Below are 23,465 nucleotides of genomic sequence, written 5' to 3' on the forward strand. Positions count from 1 at the left end.
GGAAGTTTGGGTCTTGCGTGAGACGTGAGGCTATCCAGATGAAGGGAACTTAATTAATTGATTTAGTAATAACTATTGTCTCATTGTTAGGAAGATCAATATAACATTCAATATGTAAAATAAATTTTTTCAGTGAGAAAATACATCATGATCTATTCACACATTATTTAATTACAGTCTGAGTTCGTAGAAAAACCTGTAGTGGAATATCTTATCATAAGAGCTTACCATACCTGGATCGATTTTGAGTAAGTTGTGTTATCTCATTTATTCCTATGGACATTGAGTGGAATGTATACCTTTTGGATTTTAAGTCTTGTCCATGTTTTTAAGAGATCATTGTGTATTTCAAATATTCACGAGCAAATGACAGAGTCAGAGTTCAGACAGTTTTATCGCCTTAAGCTCCCATGAGGTAACTACCAGCATCTTACATTGCAATGTGAGACTGCAACTGACCTACCTTTGGTGTGATGTTCACCTGTGGCTGAATAGCACTATTTGTTTACATGAAGTTGCATCATTTGTTTCATGTTGCTAGCAAACATTTTATTCCATGTAAAGTTCTATGAATTTTTTTCAAAGTTTTAGTTTTGACATTTTTAATTTTAATAATAATAAAAAAAACTTTAGTGGTGAAATAGTTCTGGTAATGACAACACTTAACTGGGAGAAAAGGAGACCATGAATGATTGGGCTATGTCAGCTCTGTGATCCCAGTGCTGGGATTGTCCACACAGTGAGCGAATTACTGGATTGCCTTATGGTGTCCAAGTCATAGTAAATAATCAGTTTCTGTATTTGGCAGTTGATTTTTTATATCATGGATACTCATTTTTGAAAAACATGCTAAAATCACATGGCTAAAAATGGGCACATTTTATACTCTACATTCAGTCCCAATTTCTGTTTTTTTTTTTTTTTCTTTTTATTGTATTTCTTACTTTATGTTGGTGGTTATAAAGTTTAGAACTGAATTGGAGGGTTGTTAATTGTGAAAGTAGAAGAATTAGAAGGATGACTGCTTTGTTCTTAACTTGTCGTAGCCCTTTCTTGCTATTTTGTCTTTCACTGTGTTTTTCCTCATCAGTTTCTTCTTCCTATACTCTTCATCAGTGGGGGACCACATTAGTTATGGTGAAAGATGGATTAAGTTTTTATAAAATTATTTTATTGACTCAAAAGTTAGATACTCTGTAAATAAAATCATCATCCTCATTATCATTTATATGTCTGATATTTCCCTTCTCTTTTCATTGTTGTGCTGATTTGAGAACTGCATTTTATCTACTTACTGACCTTCTTTTGATTTTGTATTAAACGTTATCTTAGAGCATATTTTATAAACCCTATAAGCAAGTGTTAAATGAGGTTTTAAAAATATACTGTTACCATAGGCAGAAAGAACAGGGCCGCAGGGAGAGAGGGGAGAGGAATGGAAACAGGAAGTGTGGGAAATGAAGGAGGAGATGAGACCATTCTTAAGAAAAGGTGTAGCTACAGCTAATTGTAATAGATTATAATACTGTTAGCATTGTAGGCAGGGAAAAGTCTCCACCCCCTATGTCGCCATGACAGTTCCAACCAGGACCAAGTAAGAATAAGGGAATCCTACCTCCCCATGGGAAGAAGTGGTCAACGGGGACCCACCTTGGGAATTCCTGTGATGCCACCCCTAAATCTTGAATATTCTGTGGCCTCATTTGAATAAAATCTAAGCTTCTTTGTTCTTCAGTGCAGTTGCTCTTCTTCTAGGCCTGCTCACTCCTACCGTCTTGAGAGTGTACTGTACTACTTCCTTTCTTTTAATACATCCACTGCTTGCTCGGCTTTGTGTTGCTTATTCGGTACGCCCCTCAATTCCTTCCTGTTTATCTTTTACCAAGAACCCCCATTTTTCGGTAACAATACTGTTCAGAGCAATGTAGATAGTTTACTTAAGAACTGTACGTCTACATTTTAAATAAGTACGCTTGGTGATTTGACGTACATTCAAGTTTGAGAATCACTCTTATGATCACTTGCTCAAAGTCTAGTGAAAAACACAAACTTATGACCACATTATTTTAGCCTAAGACTGTAGGTACCATGTGAATGTCACTCTCCCTGGCTGGTCTCACACATGGCTGTGAGCAGTCATTCCCCTCTGAAGCTAAGGTTCAGAAAGAGGAGTAAGCACGTGGTATATACTTTTATTTTCAGGTACTGGGGAAAAGCTATGCACTAACTGTTCCAATACTGAAGTTTGAATATGTATTCTCTAGTAATTTACTCAGTTACATGGGTAACAATACTTTCTAAAACTTTCAGTTACGCAGGTGTACATATTATTACCAGTTCATACTGAGGAGTATTTGAGGGCATTTTATCATCCTCACTGACGTGTTCTTTGGATGTTGTTTATGTGAAGTAGGTATATGTTTAAACCTTTTGCAAGCTAGAATTATTCTGGCACTCAGTTTGAACTTTACGGGCAGTTGATTTGTTTTTGTGTTAAGGTGATCTTCATCCAGGCATATGTCCCTGCAAAGCTATTACACTTTATGAACGTATATGTAAATTTATAAATAAGAGCATATCAACATTACCCGTGTCAAGGGTGCTTGATAAGGGACATGGCTCTTAAGCAGTAACATAAAAGAGCTGTGTTAGTTTCTTGCAGAGGTCCATCTTCTGCTTGGGATTTACCAATAGTTGGATGAAGACAAATAGTACTTGGGAAGGATTGTCTGGAAAACGTGCAGGGTGTCTATTCCTATAGAGACTCTATCATCTTATCCTTGAGCTTACTAGTGCTGTTCGGGAGCTATGGACAGTACTTGGCTACCTGGTTTTTGTACTCCGTAGACTTGCTTTTACTGAATTTTGCTTTGGCGTTATGCTGTTGGCTCGATATGAGTGATGTTATACAAAACAGCCCTAATAACTTTTATTTTACTTACTGTAAAAATGTTATTGCGGATATTTAGAACACATGGGAGACATTTTTTTCTCATTTCAGTACCAGGAACCGCAAACAGTTGTTGTATGTTCCTCCCTGAGCAATCATCTGTATTTATCTTATGGGCAGTGAATCACATAATTTATTATTTTTTGCTTCATGTTGGTTGTTATACAGCTTATAAGTGAATTTTTGGCCCACTTCTACTAAGTGTAAATGACTTTGTAGTTTCAGTGTGTTTTGTGTTCTGCCCTGAATCCTAGTTTTGCCTTTTTTTCACTTATGTTTTACATTTTATTTATTTTTTTGTAGTTTACTTTTTGAAATGTAAAATCATGCCATTTATATAAAAGTTGCAAGAATAATACAAAGAATTCCCATCATACCCTTCACTCAAATTTCGTTAACATTAATATTTCTCTACACAGGTATTTGTTTTCTCTCCGTCTGTATACACACACTTTTCTCCTATTTGGTTTTAATTTCCTTACCAAATGTATCTGTACAAATGCCTGTGAAATGCCTTTTTGGGGTCATGAGCAGTGTATTACTAAATTAACAACAATAATAGATAAGAATGTATTAATTTCATACCTATATTGAAAAAAGAGACCTACGGAAAGAACTGTTTCAGATGGAAGATAAATTGTGTGTGAGAGAGAGAGAGAGAGAGAGAGAGAGAGAGAGAGAGAGAGAGAGAGAGAGAGAGAGAGAGAGAAAACACATGTGTCTTAAGAGGATACTTAAAACACTTTGAATGGCAGAAGAAGGGAAATACCAAGGGCTTTTTGATTTAAATAAAAATTCGGGAGCTGTCTTCTTAAACAGAAACAGGTAATAAATACTAAAGCATGAATAATGAGAATGTATTTACTTTAGTAATCCAGCCCAATTTAGTAATCAAGTAATAAGAGTAGGTAGGACGAAAGTAGAGTCTTTATTCAGAAATGTTTACTTTTTATTAATTTAAGTTAGTCATAAAATAATTTCATATTTGATAGTTTTCATACTATTTTCCACTTATGTTAACCACCTCTCAATAATAAGATTCTTTGAGGAGATGGGAATAGAATGACAATTGTTTATATACTTGTTCTCTTTCTTCAAAGCAGAACCAAAAACATGAACTTTGTTATGTCCTACAGTCTAGAGGGCATTCTAACTCTGTATATTCCTATTTCAGATACTTCAGATATGATATGATGTTATTAATGGCTCTAAACTTTTTGTACACAGAATGGGAAAAATAAGTGACTAAAAATGAATGTAAAGAATAATACAGGCTAGAAAAATGTTATTCATATTCTAAAAGTAATTGTACAAAGTTATAGCTTAATACAACATAAAATAGTTGCAAAAGACAAAAAATAAATATTTGCCCTGTAGCCTGTGTGAAAATAAAACTTAGTTGAATGAAAAGGAGTTAAAGGACTCGTTCTAAATTACATTCATTTCTTATGTTCATGCAGTTTGCTAGAGGAATCTGCATACACAAAGAGCCTCCTTTTCGTTCCATAAATATCAGTTTTCCCATTACTAATTTGTCCCATGTTTGTGTCTATGTGTTTGTAAACCAAAATGGAAGTCTTTTAAAATGAGACGATTTTAGGAAGCAAAACTGACTTCTCTAAAATCTTATAGAAAATGGAACAAACGTTTTAGACTTTTAAATGCCTAATATTTTTAAATGTATCATTCTGTTGTTAAGAAAATACTTTTAAATAACCGTGATTACTTTAATGCCATAAAGCAGTAATTCAGTGATGTTTTCTTACACAGTTTCTATAGATGGCATTCACTTATTCCGTTCACAGCAGAGCATGGTATTTCAGAGAATGGGCTTTGCTGGTCAGGTCTGGGATCCTGGCTGCACCACTCACTGTGTGTGACCTTGATTTACGACTTGTAACAGGGAGCTAATAACAGTTACCTCTCGTGGCTGTGTGAGAAGGAAATGAGACGATTACTATATCGTACTTAACTCATGGCAAAGTCTTAATAAATGTTACCTGTTACAGTTCTTATTACCTCACTGAACCACGCTGGTATTTGTTTAAGTATACTTGCTATTTATATTTGATGATGTTTTAATAAAATATGCTTAGCACTTATAGTCTGCCTACATTTTTTTTAAGTGGCTGAAAACAACACAAATTTATTACCTTACAGTTTTGGAGGTCAGAAGTCCACTAGACTAAAATCAAGATGTCTTCCTGTAGACCTATTGGAACTCCCACGAGGCTATTGGAGTTTCCATTTCAAGAAGTAGTGTTAATAAAGGCCAACTTGAATTATCCTAATGGTTATTCAGCTTTTGCTTGGTAGCTTTCAAAGCAACTTGACACTTTACAGAGATGGGGAGGGGGAGACTACTAACAGATGGCAAACCTGTGAGTTGCAACCTCTGCTTTTTGTCCCCAGTGTCATCACATGGGCCACTATATCAGTCTTTAAACCCTTGTCCCCAAGCCTTACCTCCCTGGGAATTCTGTGGTCCTACTATTAAGAAGTTGATTATCTTTGTGTCTGAGCATCACATGAGCCCCCCCGTCTTTTTTACTTTTTAAAGGAAATATCATGATAGCCTCAGAAATTACCAGTATACTAGTTCGTATATTCATTGCTTAATCCTTTCGGAAGAGAGTAATAGTGGTGAGAAAATAAGCTCTGTGAAAGAACCATTCTAAAGTAACATAATTAGTAATCTTTTACTTACTGTAGAGGTTATTTTCTTAAAGGTTGTTGTTGTCTCATTTGTCCATTGAATACATAATAATTTTCTTTTTGCCACTAAAAAAACTGATAAAAATATTTGAAATCCCAAATTTTCTGTGTAAAGAGAATTATTAGAATATGAAAATATTTAATTTATATATTTATTTTCTTTCACAGATATTCCAGGCCAAAATTCTATCTGGAAATGAAACCTTTAAAATGACATAGGATTTTAATTTTAATATTAAGGCTACATTGGGAATATAGTATTTTTCTATTTTTACACAAAATGATAATGCATGAAGTATTGACACTTAAAAATAAACTTCAAGTCTGGTGGCCACTTCTTAATACCAGGAGGTATCACATTTTTATAATACATTAAAATTATTCCTTATAGAATTAGAGATCTAAAGGAAGTTATCAGTTGCTCTACAAAAAAATATGTTGTGAACAATCTCTACATTTGATATCTTTGAAAGTTGACTCCATCTTGGGCCTTGGCTATTTATTACTGAAAGGACAAGAAAAAATATTACTGTATTTATATTTCATGGAATCCTAGAGTTGGGAGGGCCTTAGAGATGACCTAACCTAGTTTTTTTTTTTTTTTTTTTTTTTTTTTTTTTTTTTTTTTTTAATGATTTGGATGAGAAACTGATACCCAGAGGGGCTTACTGACCTGCCGAAGGTCACAAATTTACAGAACTGGGGTTTCATTACAGACCTCTTTGGCCTATACGTGCATCTTGAAGTCAGTATTAATGTAAAACTAAGCTTCTAGGTCTCTGTTATATATACCCTGGAATCATTTCATTTAATATTTATATTCAAGTTAAGTTTAGGTTTCTCTCCCTTGTTAGGGCATAGTCTTTCTCTTTTGTTTTGCTAGTGAATTTTTGGACTTAAAACCTTTTAGAATAATAAGAAAAAAAAAGTCAGCAACTGCGTCTTTGTAGCTATTATTTGTATCTATTCTCTAGAAACTGGAGGAGGGCATCTAAGTTTATGTAAAGTAAAGCGTAATTAAATTGCGCTTGTGAACTGAGTCCTCAGCCAGTAATAGCTCTGGGAACTGAAGATCAATGATACACTGTTTCCTAAAGCTAAGTTCCCAGTGTGCGCTTCAGCCAGAAGTGTCTTGATGTCCAAGATTCTGGACATCATCTGGGAAGATACAGGAAACGGAAAGCATTTTTCTGTTTTCATACAAAATTATAATGCGTGAAATATTGCCACTTAAAAATAAACTTCAATTCGGATGACTACTTCTTAACAAAAATGAACTCGAATGGAGAAGTTAATCTAGAAATAAAATAAGCACCGAGATGATCGGCGTAGGAGAGGGTATTGCCACCTTGAGATGAGAAACTGAAATGATTAGTACTCTTAGAAAATTGAAGTCTAGTATGTGTTTTAAATATAAAGCAATCATTAAGTGGGGGGATACTATTAAAAGAGTCTATCAAATTTGGGAATGCTATAATCAGGCATTTAGTAAAGTTTATCACATGTAAATTTAGAAGAGATAAAAGGAAGCACTAGGTCCTTTTATGTGGTCAATTTATGGAACTCAGTGTCCTGTCAGGTGAAAAGGAAGAATTTAAAAAGACGTAGATAAACTCATGGATGTTTTAGTCATAGGAGTTGAGAGAAAAAAAGATATTGTTGAGGGACTTACCATTAGCTTTTTGTAGTTCGAGGAAAACAGTCACATTATGTGGTGACAGACAGTATTTGACTGACTAAACCAAGAGCCTGACTCAGAGTGAAAATTATTATAAGCAGAAAACAATCTTTTTTATGTATCTTCTTTCTTTTCTAATATTAGTGAAACACAATTTTCAGTTGTGTAAAAGTAGATGGAAAAATTATACTGATTGAAATTTTAGAGTTTGTGTAGAAAACTATGTAAATGCCAAGTAATAAAGGGAAAAGCCAGTAAAAGAAGACTAAATGGAAGCCAGTAAAAGGTGAGACTCAGAAACCAAACAGGAATTTTGTACCAAGTCAAGACTGAACAGCCATATAACTGAATATATTAAAGCAGTCAAGCTCCTAATATTGTAATACTTTATTAATGGCAACATAGTGAAAAAGGAGGCTTTAGATTCCTTAGAAATCTAGCATTTAAAAAATAATCATCAATGTTGCATATCAAAAAATAAAAAGGATAAGGAAAAACAAGTATCTATTTTGAAAAAGTCTCTGAATCACATCCTTTGACACGTATTTAGAGTCCCACAGGAAGAGCCGAATTGATAGAAAGGAAATGGAATAAAAAGTTAATTTCAGGACTCAGTAGTTAGAACGTCTACAGATTGAAAAAAAAAATCTTCTCTTAAAATTGCACTTTGAAATTGATGGCTCACTATATGTGTTAGAAAAATAAATACATATGTAGGAGTGTGAGACTGGGATATAGTTTGAGAGTGTGTGTGTGTGTGTGTGTGTGTGCATTAGGAGATATGTCAATGTGGGAGAAGGCCCAGGAATAGTCCACTGAGACACCCAGTGCTAGACAAAATTGCGAATTCAAGTTTGTTTACTTAGATTATTTTGAGAAAAGAGGCACAAAAGAGAAAGGATGATTGGATCTTTCTTTCCTCTAAACTCTGACTCTTTCTTCCCCCAACTCTTAACTCTCTCTCTTTCTCTTCTCTGCCCTCACTCCCTCTCCTACTCAAGGGATTTCCATGCTGTTCTAGGCCTTTTCTTCCCAGGAAAAGCATTCTATGACCTGGACAATTTTTCCACCTTTCTCTATCTTATGTACAGTAATGCAGCTGTTAACCTTGCTAATGCCAAGACTGGTTTTATACCCAACCAACCTAACATCTGAAACATGCCTAAATACTTCCTGCCAAAGAAAGTTCATTTTGAAATAATTTTTAATAGTTAAAACTTTTCCATAGATAAAACTTACTTCTTAAATATATTACTAGTGTTTAGGCATCCCCAGTATTTTTTTTATCCCAGATTCAAGGAAGAAAAGTTAAAACAATAAAATTGCCAAGATTGGGTAATACCTTAGTTTGTAGGTAATTTCTTTTTTATTTTCATACTTTGGAGCTCTTCTCCATTTTTTTGATTCTAGAATCTATTCCTTTAGCTTGCTGGTAGACTATGTCCACTCTATACACAGTTTGATTTTAAGGCAAAAGTTTCAAGACACATTGTAGAACTCTTGAGTTATCTTTTAAAAACAGAGGACTTGTGAATAAAATACCAACCTAAGAAAGTTTGGATTCCACTACTGCCTTTTCCCCACTGACTTGCTAGGAATATAGTAGGCACTTGATACTTGTTTATTTGAAGCCACTGTGACCTTGTTGCCATTTTTGCATGTTTCAGATTCCCAAATTGCAAGTTAGAGGAAGACCCATTCCTTGTCTGTTCTTGGAGGGTGTTAATTTTAATATCTAATATTTTGAGCTGCTTTCGAAAATTAGACTATTATATAAGCAATACATGCTCATTTTATAAAAAGGAAACTAGTCTATGTCAATATATACGCGTATTTATTTCCTTAGGGTACCGAAAGCTTGTGGCCACTTAAGCCCATGTAGTAAGAGTCTGCAGCAGAAACAGGATGCCCTAGAGTATAGGTTAATTTTTTTTCTCTCCTTAGTTAGAATGTAATTCTCCATCAACCACTTTCACCTAAGGAACAGGAAATCTTTGAACTGCTTTTAAAATAACTACAATGCTTAACTTGCACTGCTACCAAATCATGCTTTTCCCTCCCCATCTTTCTGATTAAAATTCTCTAAGCAACATTAAATAGTCTTACATTTACAATGGCATCCATTTATTTGAATTAATAATTGCAGTTATGCTAACATATAATAATAATATTTAACTATAACAATTAATAAAAGCTAACATTTACTGAATGCCTACTATGTGCCAAAGGATTAAGACTCAGTACGAAATTTATTTTTGGGACAAAGGTGTGAATTTTGATAGTGAAACAGAGCTGAGAATGTAATTGTGAATTTGTTGGACTGTTGTGTAAGTAGCTGTGTTGTATAGTTTCCCATGGTGAGATAATGTAATTGTGGTGTTTGGCACATGTTTGGTTGCTCTTTTTTAGTTGCCTGTCAGATAGGTTGCTATTAGTCTTTACTTTCCTTCCACGTGTCATGATAACTGCATTTGTATAGTCTTAATTCTTTGGATCAATGCGAATCTTCTTCATTGATGACATACTATATTGATCATTGAGGTATAGTGGTATGAGGTCTAAACAATGTGAAAATTTGTGTTGTTTTTAAAGAGAAATTACTACTTTCTATATCTTGTTACAAATTTTCAATTTCTACCATCAAATAGTATTAGGTGTTTATATGTTTACGATGCTATACAAATCAAATAGTTCTTGTGAGAGCATAAAATCTAAAGTATCAAAAGGGATTACTATTAATAAACTTTGGGCTTTTAAAAATTTACATGTATATTAAACAAATCCTAGATATTGGACATGGTTTAAAAAATAAATTTGCCTGTGAGTACAACTAGGAAGAGAGAATATTTGCTACAGATTCAGAGAAACACATTTTAGCATTTGTTTTAGGAGAAAAATTTGTTTTTGAGGAAAAATCATTTTATGTTTTACTTGGTAGGAATACGGACATATAGGTAAGAGTTGATATGCAACAAAACTCTTGAAGAGTTTATCCAACATAAATATAGAGATGCTTGTATGATTTACTTGAAATTCCTGACTCCTCTTTCAGGGATTTATTTCATTTATCTATAATAGTTTCCTAGTCCTTTCCCTACACTGTAGATTGAAAAGTATTGCTCTTTAGAGATCATTCAGTTACATTATTTTACTATATTTTTGGGAGCATAATATATGAAGATACGGGAATACAGAACAATTTTTTTCTCTCTTGAGATTTATAGCAGGAGAGGAACTAGTCTATGGAATGGATCTGAAACAAAATTAATGGACTTGGATTTAATTAATTTGGGTAATTAAAAGTACACTGAATCTAATGAAATCTGGTACTTGATTTTTCTAAAATGGATTACTCACTTTTTTTTTTTCCTTCCTCTGTTTCCCACAGGAAACCAGTTTCCTCCAATTGCAGCACAGGACCTGCCTTCCGTTTTAAAGGCTGGCTATCTTGAAAAACGCAGAAAAGGTAAACTGTAAGATTCTAAGGTTTTATCCTTAGATAAAATATGCTTACCGTATACATGTGGAGCCAGTATTCTCTTTCGGTGATGGAAGAGTTTTAAGACTCTTGAGAAAATCTGGATTACATTATCCGAACCACAAAATGCAGCTTTTAGCTCTCAATAACTTTCAGTAACAAAACATTGGGTCAGGTTTTTAGCTGTCAATCTCGGTTATTTGTAAATGATTCAGGAACTATTTCCTGCCTCTTAGAGGAAGGCTGCAGGCCACAACTGTATTCTCAAGGACGAGACTTCTCACCAGTTTCCGACTCAACTGAGCAGCACGTTATATACGACACACACAGTGTCTGCTGTGGTTCAGGTCCAGCCTGGCACATTGTCTGCCATTTTCTATTATTCGTTCAGTGTTCCTCTTCATTGGCTATGATAATTGGGAGTTGACCATATGGTCCCACTCTTTCAACACCAATATATAATGGAAATGAAATATGGAGGTGGTGTTATGATACAGGAAATGAAAAACAGAAAGTCTCTTCATTACCATTCTGCTTATCTCTCTGGTGGTCACTTTGGGCCATTCTATTTATATTCCATTTGCTTTTCTTAGCTTTCTTAGCTGAGTTTAAAAGCTGAAAGAGATAATAGAAATAATCTAGGTCAACTCCTCCCCCTCCCTTTTCTAACAGATGAGAAAAAGAGGCCCAGATGCATCAGTTATCTCAAGGCTATATGGTCAAATGCCTTTTTGATGGCCCCTGTCAGGAGAGTTTGTTAGCTCGCCATGCCGTTGAGCCCATAAATGTAACAGCTCCTCCTCTGCTTCACTTTATTCCTTTAGGCTTTGTTCTTTGTTTGTCTCTAGGAAAAGAAGATACAAATTAATTAGCCCTAGAATTTGAGAGCTAAAAAAGAAGCTGAGAAATCACATTAACTAACTTTTCCTTTTACGATAAGGAAATGGTGTGTTGTGTTTACATATGTAATGGGTATTATCTAAACTGTTCCTTTTCCGCCTTTGTTGTAGATCACAGCTTTCTGGGATTTGAATGGCAAAAACGGTGGTGTGCTCTCAGTAAAACGGTATTCTACTACTATGGAAGTGATAAAGGTATTACTGGTGTTAGTACTGCTATTGCATGAGTGCTTGGCAGGCCATTTTAACCCTCTTCCTGTTTTGGTACAAAGTAAATTGAAGACAGATGAAGAAAAAATAACTGAGAACTTTAATAGGTATGGTCTAAGACTACTTTATAATTCTATTTCATTATTTGACAAATGCTCCAAATTCCAGGATGCCCTAAAAGTTAACCTGATTGTGTTTTATTGAATTAAAAAAGAGAGTAAAATAACTCATCGGTGTGGCCTTTCAACCTTAGGGAATATTTATCACCCAGGCTATCGTTGTATGGAAAAGTTAAGACCATTAGGATCGTGAGAGTTTTAAAGGGAGGAAAAGATACTTTTTTCCTTGAAATATTCGAAAAGAAAAATTTAGATAAAATGAAATATGTGGAATACTTTTCTCAGCTTATATTACAGATTTAAATAATAGCAGATATCTATACAGAAGTTACTGTTTGAAGTACCTCAGCTGCCTAAGCACTTTAGCTGTATTAACTTGTCTAAATACAGCTTTGTGTGGTAGGTACTATTATTACTAGCCCCGTTTATGTTACTGTTAAAGCTGAGAACAGAGAGGTTAAGTAACTTGTTCAAAGTCACAGAGGTGGTAAATGGCAGATGTGGGATTTGAACCTAGGCATAATGGTTAGAATCCATATTCTTAACCACTGTGGTCACTATATTAATTTAGAAACTACAAGATACATTTTGTAATTTCATTTGTTAGTGAATAAATCTCTTAGTCATAATTCCCCTAATTTTAAGTTTTTTTATTTGAACAAAGAAAGCCATAAAATATTGAAATATAAAGGCTATAAACTTTTTTAGTTTTGCTTTTTTCTAGAAAAAGATCAGAAATTGAAAATTATAAAGTAAGGGTCATATAAAAATAGCTAACATTCATTTCCAGAAAGGACACTTGAGAAAAAGGATAAAAGTCCAATATCAATGAATATGACTTTCCCATGGAATTCTTATCAGTGTTGTTTGGAAATTTATGTTTCACTTGACATTATTTGCAGATTTTAGGTTTTTTCCTTATTATATACATTAAATACAGATATGCATGTATTTCAGAAAAATTTGAAGTGCATATATAATGCTAGAAGTTGATCTCACCTTTTGGCTAATGGGATTACCAAATTAAGAATTAGCTTAGTGGGTAGTTTGCATTCTATCACCAGTTTACAATACGTTCAAGTGTGGTAATGGCATCAGTGAGGTGTAAACTATAAACAGCTGTCAACAGGCAGACTTCTTCTGCTAAGGGTAAGTAGGTGATTTGGTCAGAAACTTTAGAGTCCAAGTTCAGTTATGATTATCATAGGTCATAAACATGTGTTACTATTATAGAAATATCATTTTGTACAGCATTGTGAATTGAGATCAAAATCTTACTTTTCTACAAAGAAATACCCTCTAGTCCATAAGACCAGGGGAGGGAGGTTTCAGATTCTTGTGCCTTTGGTTCAGTTAGGCTCTCATTTCTAACTTCTTTAAGAATCAGATGTCTAAATGTCTTTTTCTTCCGCCCTCAGTCCTAACTCGTATATACCAACTGTTAGGTCAAAGACTAGTAAGTTTTCCCAAACCCTAAGGAGTGTTTATATGTATTTCAAAGGCTACTGTTCAATACATAAATTCTAGGTGCTTTTTTGAAGGGGTGTTAGTTAAATTTCCATTTCTAGTCTTATTTGGTGAGACCTTGTGGTAATAACATTCTTTGTAATTTGTATTTTAAGTCCTTTGTGATCCATTTAGCCACCTCTACCACCACTGCTTTTTAATAGTTACTACTTTAGCATTCCTTTTCTATGTGGATATTTGAAGATCTGGTTTATATTTACTTAAACTCTTCCCTATCTGCTCTGAAGCCTTCTGTTTCCATGGAGATTTCAGATCTGTTTCTAGTGGTTCTTTTCTCTGTGGCTGCTTCCTTTGGAATTCTTGGCCAGTTCTCCTTTTAGGGACTTGGGGGGCAGGGGGGGCGGCGGAATCTATTTTAAGACAGTTTTAATTGCTTGTTTGGCACGATCTGACCTTCCTTCCTTTGTATCTTTTTCTTTCCAGGAAAATGTGTCACATGAAATTTTTATTTTCTTTTGTGAAATCTGATAGCTGATTTGTATAGTCTTGTTTACTGTATGTGTGAATCATTTACCTAAACGTTGGAAAGGGCTATTTAGATATATGAGAACTATAATCCTCCAACTAAGTAGGATTTAGATAAATGGATTATAGAGGCACAGAAGGAGTTGATACCACTTACTAGGTTAAACTGTACTTTGTTACTGTTTGACAGATACATAGTTCATATTTTCTAACATACTGTGTGTGCCAAAAACCATTTTGACCCATCAAGATTGTAATGGCTTAGAAAGAGTAGTTCCAGTCTCTCGGGTAAATAATGCCTTACCTTTTTGTACCCATAAATATTGACTGTATTTATTATTCATGGCCATTTGGGGCCCTTAAATAATATGTGTGTGTGTGTGTGTGTGTGTGTGTGTGTGTGTGTGTGTGTGTGTGTGTGCGTGTGTGGAGATATATATATATATATATATATATATATATATATATATATATATAGAGAGAGAGAGAGAGAGAGAGAGAGAGAGAGAGAGAGAGAAAGAGAGAGAGAGAGAGAGAACATATTTTATCACTTCATGAAATTGCGTCCATCTTTTCATTCTTTGATTGTTCAAATTTCATTCATCAAGCTTCTTTTGTCCTAGATGCTCAGACTGCCATCAAGGTAGTTATTTATTTATTTATTTATTTGATAAACATCTATTGGACACTTGACGGATACCAGGCACTGGGGATCCAAAGCTAATCCTGCCTTAGAAGTACGCACAGTTTAAGTGGAGGAAGAGAGGAAGTCGTGGGATTGGAGGTGGGGGCTGGGTGGGCAAACTGATCATTTCAATCAGGTATAATGAGTGATTTAAATAAAATATCTTTGGATAACATAGGCGGGATGGCTAACTGCCCAGGGGAGTTAGGGAATACTTTCTAGGAGAGACCCTTCATTGGGCCTTAAAGGATGAGTAAGAGTTTGTGGGATGAAGAAGGGTACAATGGGCATTCCAGGCAGGGGGACAGCCGAGATTCTGAGTCGCAAAGGCCTTGGATGAGACCACAGTTGGAATCAAGGCCGAGTGTAGAGTGAGTCAAGGAGGGGGCACATCAGGCTGAGGAGCGGGTTAGGAGCCCGTGAAGCCTCGGGCTCCGTGACCAGGTGTAGGTTTTAGGAAGCCGTTGTGGTAGTATCGTGGAGGATGGATTGGGCTGGACAGAGGCTGGGCCAGCCGGATCATTTTGGAGGACACTGAGCTGGTCCAGGCGGGAGAGGTGATCACAGGCTGCTGAGAGGCAGATTGAGGAGAGGTGCAGACCTTTCCGGCTCCAAAGCCACGTTCCTTGCACAACTGCGTTGTTTGCAGCCCTTCCGATGGGCCTGTAAATGATGGCCCCTTTAGGAACCTGTTCTAAACTCACGTTTTGTTTTGCTTTTTTCCTTTTTCTGTTTACCCTCCATGTGATCTTAAATCAGCATTATGAACCTTACTTATCTGTTCCCATTTCTAAGGGGGGAGTGTTTAGTTTGTAGTATTTTTGCTTTCCACTTACCGGGTTTGCTGCCCCTATCCTCACTCCCCAGTTAAAGAAAATTCTAACGCCATCCAGTATGTGGCAGCTGCAAGTAGCCTTGGTCCTACCAAGTGATTCTAAGTGTAGATCAAAAGGTATTTATTACATCAGGTGGTTATAATTTTTTCACTGTGATATCTTTTCAATATATAATAAAAGTCATTAGAAAATTGGACTTAATATGGATAATTTAAAATAACGAAACTTTCAGGTTGGCAGGGAAGTAAAATTTTTCATTGAAATTGACCTTTCTGCCCTCTTACTTCCCCCAGAACTTCACCATTGATAGGAAAAATAGGACATATCTGTTCAGTGTGGATGAAAATTATAAAGTGTCTTTTGATGTTGAAATAGCATCATAGTTTTAATATTTAAAAAAATATTGTTAAAGTGACAGAGTGTACAATTGAAAGTTTTGTTGTTTTATAACAACTTTAGTAACATCTATAAAAGCTTTCCTTTTTTCTTGATTCATTTGATGGAGGTGAATTCCTAGGTCAAGGGATCAGCATTTCATAATTATATCATGAGCATACACATAAAATGTGTAAATAAACTCTGATATTTAAAAAAATTTGTATTATAATTTTGTTTGTAAATAAGGATAATACCTTTGTTATTCCTTAAGAAATAGGAATACTTAATTCTATTTTTTATCAGGATTATTGCAATTTTATAGACTTTTGGGCCTTTGATATACAAATAACATTTATTACAATAAGTGTTAAATACGAGGCCTTTATTTTCTGCCTTTATAGTTCTCTCACCTTGTAACTGTACAGAGGAGTTAAAACGTACATCTGATATTTAGAAGGATTCCATCAACATGCAGAAACCAGGTGCAAACTAAGTCTTATGAGGAGTCCGATGATGGTGAATCATGTTGGTTTGCAATAAAACAGGACACAGTTTGATTTAAATTTAAAATATAACGACATCTATCTATAGATTGAAGACATAGAGATCGAAGGTAGATCTGTTCTAAATCAGATTGTGCACTGCTATTTCTATATGTAGAGCTATTAGTATAGAGATGTTTTTGTGTCTGTATAGATGGATAGATACAGCAACACCTATACCGGAAGCTTTTCTTTGAACATCTGTGTGCCAGGTATTATTACTACAAAGTGGGATGATACATTGGGTCAGAGGAGTGGGCACGGAGGACCCATAGAACAGTATGCGATGTAGAAGCCGGCTGCCTGGGCAGTAGGTAAGTGACGGCTGTGTGCCAGGAAGGGGCGAGGTTAAGCTGGTACATGTTAGGAGGTTAGCCTTTCCTGTCTAAGGGACAGGTGGTGTGTCTGAGCATTGAAGGTCAGTAGATGGCATGACAGACTCTGATTGGACGTTGGAGAAATCACGTGGACAGCTGTCAGGAGCAGGTGAGACTGAAGGCAAGATGTGTTCTGAAGTTGAGAGTGACTAAAGAGTTCAGAGAGTTTGTTTACCATCTCAGGTGCGTGAAAGAGCTGCAGGTTATCGGAGATGTTTGTCGTCACTCTCATGTTCCATGAGGAGCAGCGGTGTCCTTTATTTAGTTATCGTAGGAGGCTCTAAGAGGACAATACATAAATATATATTATTATGAAGCTATTCTCTGTGTAATGTTTATCTTAATAGCTATATGTTATGATAGTCTCATAGACCATATCATAATTATTATCTAAATTTCAGTTGTAGAGGAAAGTAGTAAGCATAGCCAAAAAAGTAGAAAGAGGGTTTTAAACTCCCAATCTATAAAAATGCCTGTAACTTATTTATTCTCCATTCACAGATACCTCATACTATCTTATTTTTTAATCACGTTTATACCTGTGGTTGAAAATGTGGGGCTGTACAAAAACCGCTTGGTTTTTATGCTTGCAGTGCACTTTGCTTTGCTTTCAAAGAAAAAAAAAAAAGGTTTTGGAAATACCTAACATTTCCTGCCACCAGACCATATCAGCCAAACTTTTAATTCTAAGTAACATGCTTCCCTTTGGACCCATAACTATTGCCTGAGTTTATTATTCAGAGCCATTTGGGGCCCGTAAGTAACAAATATATAGAGCATATAGTATTTTTCACTTCAAATAGTAATAATTTGATACTTCCTCACAGTATAACTCAAAACCCCAGAAGTATGTTTCTGAATTAGCATTAGTAGCTGTATTTCCGTGAGCTGTATAAGCAAGGACAATGTTCGTGTATCTTTAACTGAGGGCCTAGAACAACATGGTAATCAGTTTGATCAAGTTTATTGGACAGGTTTAGTGTTAAGGGGTACATTTTCCTCTTTACTGCTAACGAGCATTAGTACTTATAGAAATAACACGAGTTATTCACTAGGGGGAAAGGCCTTCTTAAGTAAAAGAAGCAAATGTTATTGAAAAATTTCAGAACACATTGCATATCTTTCTGTTTGCTAGCCATTTGTCCCCAAGTAGCATTCTTAGTATGAATGGCAGAAACCACCCTTGTTTAACTGTGCAGAAAAGGAAATTATTGGGAGAATATCGGCTGTCAGACAAAAGTGAGGGGCAGGCTAAACCACCAGGCTCAGAAAGCAGGCAGGGACGAAGGGCAGTAAGGCGGCGAGAACTTCAGCCCAGTCCATGCCCCGAGAGAGTCCACCTGCGCCCCTGCTGGCCCTGCCTGCGAACCCAGGACTGCTCTGTTGCCATGGTGCCCTGGCACCAGTCAGGGAATGCTGCTGCCCCAGGAATGGATTCTGAGCGCTCCCCTCATTCTGCTGTTGCTCGGTGCAGATTTAGGTCCCAGGCTGGAGAGTCTGCTCGAAACAGTAGAGGTCTGCCTCCTTCCAGTGTCTGTGGCAGGAAGCTGGCTGTACCCTGACAACCTCAGGATGGAAATAATGAAGATAGTTGGGTGCTGGGGATTCTCAGATGACAAATGCTCGCACCTTATAGGGATACTCAAATGATCTGGAATCATTTCATTGCTATAGTTATACTGTATTTAAAATGGTAGGAAAGTCATTGGTGTTTTAAGCCTATTTTCTGAGATCCAGTAAAGCAGAGAAACAGTAAGCACATTTGCAAGAAAAATAGGACTGATTGAATTTTAGTAGGTGGTCGTGAGATGGAGGGAGAGGACATGGGAGCCGCTGATGAAAGAAAGGGAGCAATAAAGAGTGGTGTTCAGTTTTCTGGTTGGGAGCGTCCTTTAATGGAGGTGCCAGTTAAGGAGAAGGTGGACCCAAGACGAAAGATCCCAAAGGTTGGGGGAGTGGACATGAGGTGCTGTCCGTTGTGGGCCTATTGGATCCATTGTACCCATGGGCCATGCAAGAGGTGAAACAGATATAGTGAGCAGATGAAGATTTGGATATACAATTCTGAAGCTGGACGAAAATGGAGGATTATGAGTCACAAGCATATTGCTAGGAATTTAATCCTTGGAATTGAGTGAGGTTGCCCAGTGAAACTTGTAAAGTTGGAAAAGAGGAAGGTTTAGACTATAACCTATTATGGCTGTGGAAGAGAGAAGCAAACGCAGAGGAGCCTGTAAAGCAAGCTGAGAAAGTTGGACTCAAGTCGCGGGAGGAAATGTAAGATCATATTTATCTTCTCTACCGAGATGTCATAAATTACATGTTCTAGAACAGTGGTTTTTCAAACATTGAATGTGTATCAAAATCATCTGGGGTGCTTGCTGAAAATTCAGTTCCCTGGGCTCACCCCCAGAGATTCCTATACAGCAAGTACAGGGTGGTAGCCCTTTCTAACATAGATGATTCTGGAAATATACCTGGAGAAACACCTTTCTAGGAGACAGTAGGAAATGATTGAATAAGCAAGGCTTTGGAATCAGACTTACACGAGAGTCCTGGTTTTTACCGCTTACCGGTTGGTGTGGCTGTGAGCAAGTTAGTTATTTTCGGGTTTGTGTTTCCCATCAGTGCTGGGGATATAATAAATACTTTCTCTCTCTTAGAATGATTACAAGGCATATATGACATATGCTGCATTAAGTTCCTGGGATATAGAAGGAGCTCAGTAGGTGTGAGTTGTCTCTTTTGGCATTTAAAAATACCCAGAACACAGCTGTAAACCTAAAAGCCAGTGAAAAAGTAAAAGGAAATAACTATCATCAACTTTGTGCATTTTGTTTCATAGGAGATCAGCACCAACTGCTTTTTACCTTGAACCTATTGAATTAGAATTGTATAAAATTAAGTTACTGATTTAATAGATTTTATTATCTAGTTTCTCCTGGCAGCCTTCAGTTTTGTGGACATTAAATTCGAACAGCATGATGTAAGCAAGGTTAACGTGTGAAATAGAAGCTGAGGGAAATTTAATAGAGGGACGAACACCTCAGAAATCCTGAGGTCACCAGTGTGTTGTAATATAAAAACTAATACTCAAGTTAATACTAGGTCATCAATAATATGTTAAATTATATTTAAAATAATTATTTGAGAAGTCAGGGGAGTGTATATTTTATAAAGATGTCCATTATAATTACACAAACATTTTGGAATTTTGGCACTTAATGGAATAAACTTCTGCTATTTGGGCAGTTAACTTAGATAAAAAATTTTATTAGTCTTTGATAGTTCTGGGTAAATGGACTTATATGACCTTGTTTCTCATTTGATTGGCATTTTACTATTTTTTTTTAAAAAAATCTGTCTCAAGTCAACAAGTATCCTTGAAACTATCCCAGAAAGCACTGTGGAACTGACCTGTACACAAATTATTATGGATTGCCATGGAACGCTAAGGTTTTCTCCTTTTTCTCTGTCTAAAAGAGATGCACATGTGAAGAGAGAAGAGCAGAGTCTTATTAGAGCCAGATTCTGTCCATTTCATGTCTTGAGCTTCTCATCTCACATTTGCTAATTGGAAATAAGGCTACTTTATGGTTATGGATTTGCAAAAGCTATTGAGAAAGCTATGAATTTCCTTTCATTTTCTTCAAACTTTCTGGTACGATATTCTCACCGGCCCTCCTGCCCCCCTCAGATATTTATGTGATTATTTATCCTTGAATACTCAACAGTCAGCTGAATAGGTCTAGATTTTAGTTTCTCTTTATTATTTTTACATAGTTAAATAGTTAACTACGTAAAACAACAATACTCTTTGTTTTGTAGCTTATGTCTTTCTTTGGTGGAATGAGTTTTTTTTCTGTAACATCTTTGATTATTGTGTTGGCACTGCTTTATTTGTTACTCTTCTTCCAGGACACCAATTTTTTTCTTTGATATTTTTGTTAGTCTTCCATATACATTTTGTCACTCTTTCCCCTTATTCTTTTTTTCTACCTACTGAGGGAATTTTTTTTTAAGTACGTATATCTGATCTGATTTTTCAGTGGTGTTCAAAATTTTTAACTTTTTATCACATTAATATATCATTTGTTTTGCTGCTGTATTTCTCATTTCCTTGTACAGTACTTTTCTATTATTTTAGCACCTCCATTCCAATTCGACTCATCTCAGCCATTTCTCTTTATTTTATGTTACATTGTTTCATCTTTAATCTTTTTCAGAATATTTTTTTTCTTTTTACTTTATCAAAGATGCAAAACAATTGTCTAACATTTATTTCTGTTTCTCGTAGTCTTCTGCTTTCTACATTGTGAGTGTTATGTTACGTTTTTGTGTTATGGAATATTTTTATGGCACTTGTGTTTGTTTGTTTGCTTTTCCTCTTTTACTTATCCTTGGACAAGGATATACTGTCCATGTGTCTATAACCTGGGATGCTTAACTGTAGTTTGGATCAGTCGCTTCTCTCTGGTTCATCTGACTAGAGACTGCTCACGTCCCTCTCTTAGACTGTAACAGAAGATCTAATGCATAGCCCCATAGCATATATCTGAGGATTTTATCTAAAGTGGGTCTGCTAGTCTAAAGAGGGAATCAGTTCATTCAGCTGCTGGTTGTCTTATTCCTAAATAATCTAGCACAGGAAGGTATCCTGCTCCCTGCTGCTCTTTTAAACTCAGTCTTTGTAGTGCTAAGTTTGCATCTCCAGATGTAAAGTCCCAATCCTTGTGCATTTGCCATCCCCACTCCTTACATTGCTAAGAATTTTAGACCCAGATTAGAGGTAGAAAGCATGGGCTTTAGATCATATGAGCCATGTGAGTAGAGCAATTGAGCCCTTGTGCAGTAAGAGAGCCAGTTTCCTCCAACTGGTCCTGAAAATCCTGTTTTTCCTGGGAAATTAAAGGAAATCTCTCAAAATTGTCCAGTATGGCTTTGATATTTTGCTTCCAATTACTTCCATACCTTAAAGTGAAAAATTAAATTTTTTTGCAGTCTAGTGGATCATTGACTAATGTTTCTGGAACACTTAAATTTGTTGTGTGTGTGTGTGTGTGTGTGTGTGTGTTTCAATGAGAAGGTGGGAAAGGTCTGGTAAGGTGGTTAACAGCTTTTGTTTCACCATCCTTATTACACTCTCTTGCTTGTTTTAAGTACTCAGTATAAATTTGTTGAATGAGTGAATGAATGACTTAGTCTTCTTGGGGCATTTTAGAAGAACCAACTGTGCTTAACTATTATTTTAATACTTTTTCCTCAATATTATTTTTCTAGTTAAGTATTTTGCAAAATATGTCCCGGGAGTACCAGTTCCATAAAATGCTCTGTGAAAAAGTGTTCTATGGACAAATAATTTTGGGAAATGCCACATTCTGTATCTTTCTCATAGAAATTCAATCAATATGTAAATATATTAAGAACTTCAAGAGGGCCTGCACTAACGAAACCTGCTTAACTTTATTTAATTCAGCATTTCCCAAACTTATTTGATCATAGAAACCTATTAAGATCCCATAAAACACACTTTGGGAAATGTTGGTCTAATTTTTATAGTTTTCCTGAACCTCATAGAGTTCACTGTAGACTTTTCCAACAAAGCAAACTTCAAATTTTTGAATCTGAATTGTCTATTCAATCATCCAAAGAGATGTAAGTTATGACTAACTATGATTAGAATATCCAGATTTAAGGCAGAGATTGCTAACTCAGATTTTTTTCTCATTTGATGTTTTGAACAAGGTGTGATCTTGGTGACCTTTTTAAAAATGTGTGTTATTTCAGGAATTAAATTAGTATAGTTAAGAAAAGGAGATAAGTATTATTTGGTGCATTGAGGTGAAAAAGCCCTTCATCCCCCAATATGGAAGCATTTCTACATTTCCCCCAAGCTCAGTAAAAATGACAGTTGTCCTTATGATTTTAATATTGTGTATTAATCTAGGAAATAAACCTATAGCTGCGCCACTTTTTCTCTCAGAACGGTATTAAGTGGGAGAACTAGGAAAGCTGATTTTATTTTCAGTCTCAGAGTATCAGATCCTTTGTTGTATTCCTACTTTGTCTTTAAAATAATATCTGACTAAGTTAAAGCTCAAGTTATCATTTCTTTCGATCCTTCATCACATGGGGTTCAAACGTGCTTTACCAGTTTAATTGTTCACTGACTGGTTAAGAAACCTACTTTTTTTTCTGGTTTTGTTTGGGTAACTAATGCTTCTGTATTTGCCTTACCACTTTTCTCCAACCAAATACTTTGTTTTCCCCTCACATCTCTTAATAATTAATTTTGTTTGTTCTGCTTTGCTTTTTACATTTAAAGTTCAATTCATACCAATTTAGAATTTTTTTTTTTTTTTTTTAAGTTGTGTTTTTAGAGGTTTTTGAATGGTGAGGGTGGGAGGGTGGTAATGAGAAGAGATAGTGGTAAATAAAGCCCAGTGAGTTTTCAACTAGATGGGTTTTCCCCCTGTAGTGAGTTTGTCTATTAAGTTCTGAGTTCCAGTTCCTGAATTTTCCATACATGAAAGTGTCTTATTTCTATTCATCCTGCTGAGTAAGACCACTATCTGCAGACCTCTTCTCCGATTCCATTAAATACCC

At 35.7% G+C, this 23,465-nt stretch overlaps 1 protein-coding gene across 1 annotated transcript in view; it reads left to right on the forward strand.

Moving 5' to 3' along the window:
• The window catches only part of SKAP2 (src kinase associated phosphoprotein 2), a 164,335-nt gene that overhangs the window by 84,335 nt on the left and 56,535 nt on the right, over positions 1-23,465 (forward strand). Inside the window, exons 5-6 of the mRNA XM_019726141.3 lie at positions 10,732-10,809; positions 11,832-11,915. Coding sequence (XP_019581700.1) covers positions 10,732-10,809; positions 11,832-11,915 — 162 coding nt within the window. The remainder of the gene's footprint in view (positions 1-10,731; positions 10,810-11,831; positions 11,916-23,465) is intronic.

The sequence above is a fragment of the Rhinolophus sinicus genome, chromosome 4 (genome assembly GCF_057876585.1).
Source record: "Rhinolophus sinicus isolate RSI-liver-muscle chromosome 4, RSI-T2T, whole genome shotgun sequence".
NCBI lineage: Eukaryota > Metazoa > Chordata > Mammalia > Chiroptera > Rhinolophidae > Rhinolophus > Rhinolophus sinicus.